Source organism: Chrysemys picta, chromosome 1 (genome assembly GCF_011386835.1).
Source record: "Chrysemys picta bellii isolate R12L10 chromosome 1, ASM1138683v2, whole genome shotgun sequence".
NCBI lineage: Eukaryota > Metazoa > Chordata > Testudines > Emydidae > Chrysemys > Chrysemys picta.
Window position 1 is genome coordinate 297,659,373 of NC_088791.1, and position 11,800 is coordinate 297,671,172.

Genomic DNA, 11,800 nt, shown 5'->3' on the forward strand with positions numbered 1-11,800 from the left:
CGCTATCAGCCGAACCTGCGGACACGGCAGGTAAACAAACCGGCCCGGCCCGCCAGGGGGCTTACCCTGGCGAGCCACATGCCAAAGGTTACTGATCCCAGTATTAAACTATAGGTATGACATTTTGTTTAAATTTTTACAGTAAACACAATGTGCCTGTTTGCTAGAAGTGTTTTTGTTTATTTTTATTTTATTTTTTTTCTTGACAGATTTATAAAGGGCCTGACTGGTCATTCCGGTATTCAGGCCTCCAGCTGAACTGTGAATATCGTTTTCGTGTGTGTGCCATTCGACAGTGCCAAGAAACAGTAGGTCATCAGGACCTGATAGGCCCCTACAGTACCACAGTACTATTCATCTCTCAGAGAACTGAACCACCAACCAGCACCAACAAAGACACTGTGGAAATCTCAAGGACACAACAGACATTAAGTGATGAACAGTGTGCTGCTGTCATCCTTGTGCTCTTTGCTACCTTTTCCATTCTGATTGCCTTTATCATTCAGTACTTCGTAATAAAGTGAGAAAAACCATTTTCTTTTAGAATGCTGCCCATTACATTTTACATTCTCATATTCTAAAAATATTTCTGTTCTCTTGCTTTTACAAAAACAGCCATTTAGCATCAGCATTGGGACTGTAGCACATCTTTTCAGCCACTTAAAATGCTTATTAAGTAGACACTGGCACAGATTATAGAATGCAAGCCACAGAAATATTTCTTTTAACATGCCTTCTTGCAGTACAAACTTTATATAAGGCAAGCAATGTATCATTATAAGGTTATGACCAATAAGCAGGAGCGTAATAATGGTAACCTGGTCCACATTTTTAAGGATTAGTACCTTAAGGGGGGGATGGGGAAATGAGTAAAATGTATTTAAAAGTTACACTAACAAACTTGTGCTGTATAAAATGTTAGTCTGATGCTGTGAAAGCAATCTAGCGCTGTATTTCTACCTCCTCATTTCTCTTAATTATTTGGGAAGCAGGATTATGATGAAAATAGAAGGGGCTTTTCTCAGGCAGTAAACTGGATGGAAGTGAATGCATGAAAGAAGATTCTTATCGAAATGTAGAGTTTTCCACTGCAAGTATACATTTTGTAAGACTAAAAAGATATGGCACAAATGGTTTATCTTGGCCCCGATATGTTTACTCATAAAAATGCCTCTTTAGCTTCCTACAGACATGGAAGAGAGAGAGCTTTTTTGATCTAACACTATAAAGAAGTAAGTTAAAAATCATTTTTGAAATAAGACCTTTATTTGATTGGGTGCTGTTTATATAGATATATGTGCCCTCTATTGATAATGTGTTTAAATTTTCTTGGATAACCATAATTTTTGCTGTTACCCCTACATTCACTTGCCGTGGCCACCGGAATGAAGCACTGCCTTTGTTCTTTGGGGCACCAAATCGGGCGAAGGGGGGATTGTAATAATTTGCACCAGAAAACTTCAACCTTCTTTTTCCTGAGAACCTAACGTTTAATGTAATGTCTCTTTGGATACTGTACCAAATTGTTGATTGCATGTAGTTAATGTTGCATTAGAGCACTTTGCAATTGCATAATTCATCGATGTTTTGTGAGCTTGCATTTGTGAGTTCTTGAATGACCAGACTTAACTTTATCAAGTAGCCCGTGGAACATCTTGCCAGATGTCAATGACTGCCAGTTACATAAAGCTTGTAGTGAAACTATCTTAAAAAAATTCTTGTCTCATCACACTTACAATTATCTGTTATCCATTTTGTAATTAGCTTTAATTTATTTCAGTTACAAGATAGTGGATCACTAATGACTTCTACTTGTGTTGGATTTAGCATTTTAATGGTATTAAGCACTTCTGTCAGTCTTAAAATAATAATAAAAAGAACCTCTGTCTTGTGTTTTGAAGATCTCTGAAGAATTTCTCTTATATTAGAACGGGCATGTATTGTAATTGTTTCTACGTCCAATGATCTGTGCTGTAGAATAATGTTGTTGAGTTTTGTTTTAAAAAAGAAATGGATAAGAACTTGGCCCTCAAGTGGTAAGAATGATCTGTCTTTAAAATGTACTGTATGTTTACATTTTATTTTAAATTTGTCACTTTTATGTAGAGGCTAATATCTTCCCACAAAATACAGTGACAGCAGATATTTTCTAGAACCTTCTTAAAGTGCCATGTTCGGCAGTACAAATGAGATTGAGTGTAATAGCCCAGAGATTTCTATATGGTTGAATGTCTAAAATGGTAAGATTTGTCACTCCAGTTAAACTGCAGTGGCTTATGTTTTTCATAGTAAAATTCAAATGAACTCCTATTTTTGATAGTAAATGTCATTTAATAGTGTATTTGCCATTTGAACCTCAGTGCAGATTACTGCAGTGAAGACGGTTTTTAATGTAATCTTAATTTTACCTCATATACTGTACATTCCAAAAAAACTCTAAACTTTTTAAAACGTTATAGATACAGTACCAAACATATCACTTTAAACTTGTATAATGTTGGACTTCATACAGATTAAAAATGTATAATCTCATAGAAATATACACAAACTATGTAGCAAAAGTATCTTTAAAATGTGTGGAAAATAAAAGTATCATTCTTTTTCCATGTTTGTTAATTGATCTTTGGATATAACTGAACTATTCCTGGACTTCCCCACTTTTCTGGCAGACAGACATAGTTTTTAACGAGACAACAATTCATGTAAAAGAGTATTCTCCTCCTTTTGCCAGGTTTTAAGCATTCTGTCTATTTTATGACAAGATGAGTGTGACCAGACACTGTCTCAGACATCAGTCTGATAGGGAGATTAGGCAAATTCCTCATTGCTATACTAAGTGCCTTTCTTAAAATTTAGCTTTGCTCTCCTGTAAATTATTTTTCCTTATTGCTTTCATAACCATATTGTTTTGTTAGTGAAGCAAGGAATGGGTATTAAATGTAAACGCTGATTTGAAAATCACAATTTCATTGAACAATATTCCATAGTTCCTAAATATTGTATGTAGCCTACTTTATGCAGTACAAGAAGTTAGTGCAAGAAGACTAAGAAGCAGTGATTTAAAATAGCCATTACAGTACAAAAAGCTAATTCTTGCCCAGCAGAAAATTATCTATTTTTCCACATGATCCATTCATACAAGCTCTTTTAAATCTATTTTTGTCATAGGGAACTGCTGCCCCTGTTTAGGCAAAACTTCCACAGGGAATTTTGTGAGAGTAAGGTCAAAGCAGGGACTGCAACTTTTAACCGGATATTTCAGATTCTAAAATGAAGTTGTGTATATACCAGCGCAACATTGTGACCGCATCCAAAATTCGAGGTTTTGGCTGAAAGCAGGAGAAAATCAGTGGTTTCCACTCGGTTTGTTTTGAGATTTGTTGGAACGTGATGTTCAATTCATGCTGAGTTTAAAAGAAAGAATGAACAACTCTACCTTAAAAGCCAGGGTTCAGTTCGGTTTTTAAAGCACAACTGCCCAGGTCTGACTAGTACTTTTCCTCTTAAGCCCAGGCGGGGCGCTGATTCCTGACTCGACGGAGCTCTTCAAAGCAAAAACTGCTGGCGACAGGTGCACGCTTGGGGCTGTCCTGGCTTTCGCGGTCACTTCCCAGCAGTGAGAAATGGGCTTCCGATGTGCTGGGGCCAGTCATTAGATTAGACTTTGAAAAACGTCCGCTCTGAAGCAGGAGCCATATAAGCTCCGCGGGGAGCGGACGGGACAGTGGCGCCGAGCTCAGCCCGACCCACGCCTCGGAGCGGCGGCAGCTCCTAGCTCTGCCCCCGGCCGCAGAGGAACAGTCCGAGCGGAGGCTCCTGCTGCCCCTGCCTCGCCGGAGCGGGGCCCAGCCCTGGCAGCGGGGCGCTCGCTGCCCACCATGGGCTGCGGCCAGGGCGCCTCTCTCCCAGCTCCTCCGGGCAGCGCCCCCGAGCCCCAGCCCCAGCCCCAGCCCCAGCCCCAGCCCCGGGCTTAGCCGCAGCGGCCGGCGCCATGGGGGGCGGCTGCGAGAACGGCAGCGCGCTGAGGGTGGAGGGCGAGGCGTGGGCGGGGTCCCCGTGCGACGAGCGCCTCTGCAGCTCCCTGCCGCTGCCCGCGCTCATCCCGGTCACCGCCGTGTGCCTCGGCCTCTTCGTGGTGGGGGTGGCGGGGAACGTGCTGACCGTGCTGATCCTGCGGCGCTGCCGGGAGCTGAAGACCACCACCAACCTGTACCTGGGCAGCATGGCCGTGTCCGACCTGCTCATCCTGCTGGGGCTGCCCTTCGACCTCTACCGCCTCTGGCGCTCCCGGCCCTGGATCTTCGGCCAGCTGCTCTGCCGCCTCTCCTACTACCTGAGCGAGGCCTGCACCTACTGCACCATCCTGCACATCACGGCGCTCACCGTGGAGCGCTACCTGGCCATCTGCTTCCCGCTCAAGGCCAAGGTGGTGATCACCAAGCGCCGGGTCAAAGCGGTGATCGGGACCCTGTGGGCCTTCGCCCTGCTCTCGGCTGGGCCCTTCTTCTTCCTGGTGGGCGTGGAGCAGCGGGACAACCAGACCGACTTCAGCCGCGAGTGCCGGCTCACACCGCTGGCCACCGAGTCCGGCCTGCTGGGCATCATGTTGTGGGTCACCACCAGTTACTTCATCCTGCCTGTCCTCTGCCTCAACGTGCTCTACGGCCTCATCGGCAGGGCGCTGTGGAGGAGCAAGGTCCGGCCCCAGGGCCCCAACGCAGCCCTCAGGGAGAAGGGGCACAGACAGACCATCAGGATCCTGGGTGAGTTCCAGGGAATCAGCCCCTTCCCTCACTCCATCCCCAGGTACCGCCCAGCTCCCCCTAGGCTGGGCTCAATCAGCCATGTACAGACGAAGGCAACCTGGCACCCTCCCCACAGCCCACTTCTGCAGGGTGGCTCCAGGGTGAACTGCAGAGTGAAAAGGACTGAGAACCTCATAGGGCACAATTCGGCCAGTGTCTGCACCCCACCGATTTCAGCAGGGATGTCTCTGAGAGCAGGGACATCAGAGGTGGAAAAATCCCTTAGGTCAAACTGCTCAGTGTAGGGCCTGGTGACCTCTGACCTCAGCAAGCCACCACTGGTCCCTATAGATGTACTCGGCCAATGTCTAGCAGTAGGTGAGGTTCATGCTCTCTCCAAAGCTTTGTCCAGTTTAAAATTACTCTAATAATGAGGCTTCTGCCTCTTCCCTGTGGAGATTTTTTCCCTTGCCTAATAGGTTTCCCTGTTAGCAGATTTTTCTGGTGTACTTGCTAAATCTTGCTTTCATACATTTGAGTGCACCGTAGTCGTCAGCACTGCTTTGGAGGGGCCACCCCCCAAATGCACTTAGTTATAATATTGAATTTTAAATAATATTTGGGATATCTACTACCTAAAATACTTCCTAACAGCTAACTAACTTCACTAACTTTATTTATGTAGCACCACTGAAATTCAGCCGTTTCAGAGGTGGATAACCAGGATGGCAGCAAAGGAATGGAGAATTTGGGGTCAGGTGCATGTTTATGAAAAGGGCTAACAAATCATGATGGGCCCATGCAGCAAAGAAGACTTGTGATGAAACCCTGGCTCCATTGAAGTCAATGGTGATATTCCTTAACTTCTAAGGCTTCAACTAACGCACCGATTTTGTATCAGACAGCTACATGAGAAATACAAAGGGCTGAACGGACCCTGCCAGTATTTGAACATGTGGCTCCCAGCTGTCTATGTATTTAGAAAATATTGATTAGACCACAAAGCCATGCTTGCAGGAATGCATAACATTTATTTGCAAGCAGAGGAGATACTAAAATACTCTGTGATAACTGTGATATAAGTGCTTAGAGAAAAATGTATACAATAGATTTTAGACTTTGCCCTTTTGAAATTGATTTCTCATTAACAAGATCTTGTTAAACAATTCAGTTATTTACATGCATTGACACAGTTAGTTTTAGGTTCTTAACAGCTATAGAGTTGAATTAACATTGCCAGTGTTAATTTTTGTAATATATTGGCTAATTTTAAAAGATTCCAGTTGTTGATTGAGCATCATTTATACATTATGGGGCCAATGTTTTTCAGAAGGTTTTTCTGCCTCTGTTGCCATATGTAAAGCTCTTTCAACAAGAGAGAAACTGACTACATACAGAGCGCTGTCAGTTGCACAAAGCAAAGAAATTAAAACCACTAGAGAAAAATAGGTGTTTGCGAACTTCTTTCAGGTGTAGTAAACTTAGATATTTCTTTTAACTAGAGTAGGACCAAGTTTTCTGACAGAAATGTGAATTTCAAGTTGATAGTGTCTTTTGACATATGGGTCAAACTGATCCTTGGTTATTCCTTTGAAACTAGTGGAATTATGCAAGGGATGAATTTGGACCATTAAACTTTTTCTATAATTGACTAGCCATATGTTGTTATCTTTTGAAAAGTCACAAGTAATACAAAGGAATTGTATGTGTTTCCTGAACTTGTAAATAGAAATAATTAAAAATAATGCACACGGTAGATTACAGTAAGAGCCCAGTAGAGAGAACACATTAACTATACAGTGTGTTACAACAGGCATAACAGTACAGCCCTTTTCAACATATCAATGTTAAAGAATAAATTGATGACAAGAATAGATTTGCTGTGCACTTTTACAAAAACTCTCCTCATTCTGGTTTTCCTCTTAGTTTTCATACTATATAAATGAAGTTGAAAATGTTACATAAATTCATTTTTATTGTGTTTGCTATTACAGGGAAGATACAATAGTTTACAATTTCATATTCACTAAAGTATGTACTTTTCCCCGTTTAAATAATCTCTAGGAATTTTGCTGGAGAGATTCCCAATTACCTTATTTTGTTCTGAAAAGTAGTTAATGGATGTGATGCTGTTCCCATTTTCTTACACCAATATAACTTCATTACTTAACTGGTGTTTCTCCTGATCTACATTAGTGTAAGAAGAGGAAGTAATGAGAGCAGAATCAGACTTATAATATATTATATGTTTTGGTACCTAGACGTTCAGAATGTTAGTGGTTTAATGAGTCTGAATCCTGACCCTTAACTATTTTGTGTGTGTTGTTTTGTCTTACAGCTGTGGTGGTTCTGGCGTTTATAATTTGCTGGTTGCCATTCCATGTGGGCAGGATCATATTTATAAACACTCAGGATACCAGCATGATGCTTTTCTCCCAGTACTTTAATATATTCGCTTTGCAGCTTTTCTATCTGAGCGCATCCATCAACCCAATCCTCTACAACCTCATTTCAAAGAAATACAGGGCAGCTGTCTACAAACTCCTGCTCCCACGCAGATCTGGAGAAAGGGCTTTCAGTGCTACCCGAGATACTGGTGGCTACACTGAGACCAGCACTAGCATAAAAAAAGAGTACATAACCCCCTTCTGAGACTGCTTCACGGATGGACTTCTAGAGAGATAATCTATAAAGGAAGGGCAGTTAATTCTAGCAGTATAGTCATAAAAGACTAGATTTTTGTTTTGCTATTTGTGGAGTTTTATAATTCTTTGTATTTTTTCTTAATACTTGTATTGTTCTGTTAACAGAGAAAATGAATAGGCAACTTAGAACTGTGAGACTGGCATAGAACTAGTGAAAGGCAACAAAATAGCAAAGGGCAAGGTGACGTCAATTACCTAGAAACCCCATTGTTAACTTATTACATGTCAATCAGTAAAAATTGCTATGTAAAAGTGTGTGAGAGACAGTGCCAAATATTGAGGTTGTTCTGTTTGGGTTTGCTAGCCAAGGAACCTCCAAGAGCGCCTTTGCCCTTTTGAAATTGATTTCTCATTAACAAGATCTTACAAACTATAAGAATCATAGAATATCAGGGTTGGAAGGGACCTCAGGAGGTCATCTAGTCCAATCCCCTGCTCAAAGAAGGACCAATTCCCAACTAAATCATCCCAGCCAGGGCTTTGTCAAGCCTGACCTTAAAAACCTCTAAGAAAGGAGATTCCACCACCTCCCTAGGTAACCCATTCCAGTGCTTCACCACCCTCCTAGTGAAAAAGTTTTTCCTAATATCCAACCTAAACCTCACCCACTGCACATTGAGACCATTGGTCCTTGTTCTGTCATCTGGTACCATTGAGAACAGTCTCGATCCATCCTCTTTGGAACCCCCTTTCAGGTAGTTGAAAGCAGCTATCAAATCCCCCCTCGTTCTTCTCTCCTGCAGACTAAACAATCCCAGTTCCCTCAGCCTCGCCTCATAAGTCATGTGCTCCAGCCCCCTAAACATTTTTGTTGCCCTCCAGTGGACTCTTTCCAATTTTCCCACATCCCTCTTGTAGTGTGGGGCCCAAAACTGGACACAGTACTCCAGATGAGGCCCCACCAATGTCGAATAGAGGGGAATGATCACGTCCCTCGATCTGCTGGCAATGCCCCTACTTATACAGCCCAAAATGCCGTTAGCCTTCTTGGCAACAAGGGCACACTGTTGACTCATATCCAGCTTCCCATCCACTGTAACCCCTAGGCCCAACTGCAAAGAGGTCTGTGCAGGTGCAGGGGTCCATCTATATGAGTGTCCTGCAAGATTGGAGTTTAAGATTTTAGGGTCTAATTGTGCAAACATGAGTAATTTTACTCACATGAATAGCGTCACCAAGCTCCCCCCAAGTAAAGTTGCTCATGTGCATGCTTGTTTCCAGGATCAGTCCCTTACATATGACCTGTACAATTTAATGGTCTCTAATTTATATAATATGGACCAATCCTCTGTAATAATTTTAATAGCAGTGTTGTTCCTTATTAAATATATGCAATAATTAGCTCACATTAGGTTAACTTTCTAGTTGTGACCGAGACCACAAATTTAAACCCAGACTAAAACGAGATGATTTAGTGAGGAATGTGGTGGTGTCAGGCAGAGCTGTAGGAAGACAAAGTATCGTTATCTACGGAGAGTCAAAGCATATTGCTCATACATGAAGAGCCAAATTCTTCTTTCAGCTACATTGATGTAAATCAGGAACAACTCGATTGAAACCAATGGAGTTAAGCTGCATTCACATCAGCATAATTGATCACATGGCTACACTTTAATTTTACTTGTGTTTTAACACGTTAGTTAACCCATGTTAACTACCGTGGTTGTGTATCCTTAGTGTAGTAACATGTGTGTCCTGTCTACACTAATGTTTACAATGGTACGAGTGGACATGTTAAAACATGACTAAAAAATTCCAGCATAGACGCCCCCAGAAAGCAGTGTTTGACCCTTCCCAGGCGTTAAAATTCTCGGACAAAACCCTTAGTTTAACGAAAGGGAGCACTGGCTGGTTAGAGTAAAGGCCACGGGGCAGAGGAGCCAGTTAGCTCATGGCGTGCCATACACATACAGCCTTTGCCTTGCAGCAACTTCTCACCCCTGCCAGGCTGGATTTTTTGCCCTTCAAAATGTTAAATTAACAACAGAACAAAGAATAGTTGCTAGTTTGTGGGTTTGGTAGAACACGTCATTTTCTCTTGTGAACTCTGTAAATAAATAGAGGTATATAAAACAAAGCCTTGTGACACTGATTTGTGAGCTTCACTAACCTGATACTAATTTGTCTAATCTAGATTGGATAATCCCACATTGTGGTCTGCTGAGAGCTGGCGGGTTACATGGTGCTGGCACCTCCTCTCCATTTCCATTTGCTAAATGTTATTGAAAGACCTGCTAAAAGCACTTTAAATACTTCCTCGGTGTTACTTTTCCTTATGAGCAATTCTTGTAGCTTCCACGGGGATCATAGTTAGGAGGGGAAGAGTCCCCCCTGAGGACAAACAAGAGGGGAGGTGCCCCAGGTGATTGTGAATAGAATGGAAAACCATCCACCAGACACTCCGTATATAAAATGTGCTCCTCACTTTGAAGAAGTGTCAGCAGCTCTGTTCTGTCTGATCTATAGCATTTATGGCACACCAGCCACTGTAATGTCAGTATAACCCTTTAGTGTTGGGACACTGCATTCCTGCTCCATATCAGCTGCTGGCAAGCTATTTAGAAGTTGCCTTGTCTCTTACTCATGGTACACCTTGGGCTGGATATTATGATTGGGAGATAATGCATTGCTGCTGATCAGCAGAAAATGCCAAAAGCAAACTGGTTTCTGGTTACCGTGATGGCATGAAATCTGCCCTGTTTGGTAGGAAGATCATTTGTGTCCCCATTGTAAATATCCCTTTTTCAAGCATCGCAGAATAAATTTATTCAGAAAACCACAACTGCAAGCTTGTGATGTGCTTTACTTGAAAACAAATACATATGCACATAAACTAACCAGAGCTTAGAGTGGTTGTACAGAAATGCTGGGTCTGACATTGCATTGCCTTGGCAGTCAAACAATACAATGTTAAGGACTGGGATGGAGAATAATATTAGAAATATTGTAATGCTGAGCTATAAATCACTACTTCATCCCCACTGTTGTCAGCTCTGGCCACCCCACCGTAAAAACAAGATAGAGCAGAATAGATTCCAATTACATTCCAAGATGGGGAACGAAACTAATCAGCAGCATGGAAAGCCTTCCATATGAAACGATTGGGATTGTTTAAAGAGGGGACAGATAAGGAGGGACATAGCAGGAGGTGCACAAACAATGAATGGTAAAGAAGAGGTATGTCAGGGTGCTCCGATTTACCCTCTTGAAATACAAGAATAAGGGGACATTTGATTAAAAACTGAAAGGCAGCAAATCAAAAAAGTGACAGAGGGAAACAATTTTGCACAACTTATGATTAGTCTGTGGAACTCATTGTCACAAGAGATCGGTGTGGTGTTGCTTAGCTGGAGTTATCAACTGGCCATTTCTCTGACTAACAAAGCACCCCACAGTCACATACCCTATTGGTTTTTGGTTGGTTGTTTTTTTAAGCACCTAACGTTTGAAAAGGCTAAAACACTTCATGCTCCAAGGTATAAACCAATGTAATCGAGGGGACTGGGAAGAAACTCCCTGCCCCCCGCCCCCGGGAGTAAGTTATTCCCAAACTGTCCACTTTGGTGTTTCTCACCTTATTCAGGCATTGGGTAGAGGCCTCTGCTAGAGACAGAAAGTGGACTTAGGGCCTGCTCCTGCTCCCACTGAAATCAATGGCAACACTCCCATTGGCTTCAATGATGCAGGATTGAGCCCTAGATGAACCACTGCTCTTACCCAGTGTGGGAGTTTCCATATTCCTTTTAGGTTTCAACAAAATATTAGGCCTCGGGCATTTCTTTAAATAAATGTATTTTGTGCCTCTCCCCCAACAGACCTGCCTGTGTTATGCCTTGGCAGTTTATTTGTGGCCCCGTGCAACCAGATCTGCACATTCTGCAAAACACAGGGGTTCTGGCCATTGATTTTTACTGATTACTCACCAATTTAGATATGCATCGGTAAGGTGAATAATGGGGAAAGTATCAGGGCTTGAGCCAAAGGTCACTGAAGGCAGCCAAAAGACACGTGTGGTTTGGGGTAAGGTCCGTATTCCCACAGAAAAAGGCTGGTTAGTCAATGGTGCAGAGGGTGAACAGTTACACTCCAAAATTCCATGCAGCCCTTCTCTTTTTCTGGAGCAAGGTAATGTCTGTGAGCTCGCTGTGGCAGTTGGGTCCAGAAAGCTGTTTGATTTTTGTATTATTTATATTATGGTAGTATCGATGCCCCAGCTGACATCCAAGGCCCCATTGTGCTAGGTACATAAGAGACAGTCCCTGCCAGAAAGGCTTTACAGGCTAAATACACAAGACAGATAAACAATGCACAGTCAACCTGTTGAAATCTTTGCCAGAGGATGTTGTGAAG

General features: G+C 42.6%; 2 protein-coding genes across 11 annotated transcripts in view; both read left to right on the top strand.

Moving 5' to 3' along the window:
• FNDC3A (fibronectin type III domain containing 3A) overlaps positions 1-2,604 on the top strand; it is a 195,462-nt gene extending 192,858 nt beyond the window's left edge. For all 10 annotated transcript variants that reach the window (XM_065581235.1, XM_005287137.5, XM_005287136.5 and 7 more), the window contains one exon: positions 210-2,604. In XM_065581235.1, coding sequence (XP_065437307.1) covers positions 210-524 — 315 coding nt within the window. In that variant the 3' untranslated portion in view covers positions 525-2,604. The remainder of the gene's footprint in view (positions 1-209) is intronic.
• Positions 2,605-2,811: 207 nt separating this feature from the next.
• MLNR (motilin receptor) lies at positions 2,812-9,508 on the top strand. Its single transcript, XM_005287184.5, has 2 exons — positions 2,812-4,763; positions 7,084-9,508. The coding sequence occupies exons 1-2, from the start codon at positions 3,992-3,994 to the stop codon at positions 7,395-7,397; spliced, it is 1,086 nt and encodes a 361-aa protein (XP_005287241.2). The 5' UTR covers positions 2,812-3,991; the 3' UTR covers positions 7,398-9,508.
• Positions 9,509-11,800: the final 2,292 nt, after the last annotated feature.

Bases quoted from the DNA above. Each gene is read 5' to 3' on its own strand.
- MLNR (XM_005287184.5), top strand. From the start codon at position 3,992: ATGGGGGGCGGCTGCGAGAACGGCAGCGCGCTGAGGGTGGAGGGCGAG. The intron at 4,764-7,083 runs GTGAGTTCCAGG...TTTGTCTTACAG, and splicing joins ACAGACCATCAGGATCCTGG to CTGTGGTGGTTCTGGCGTTT.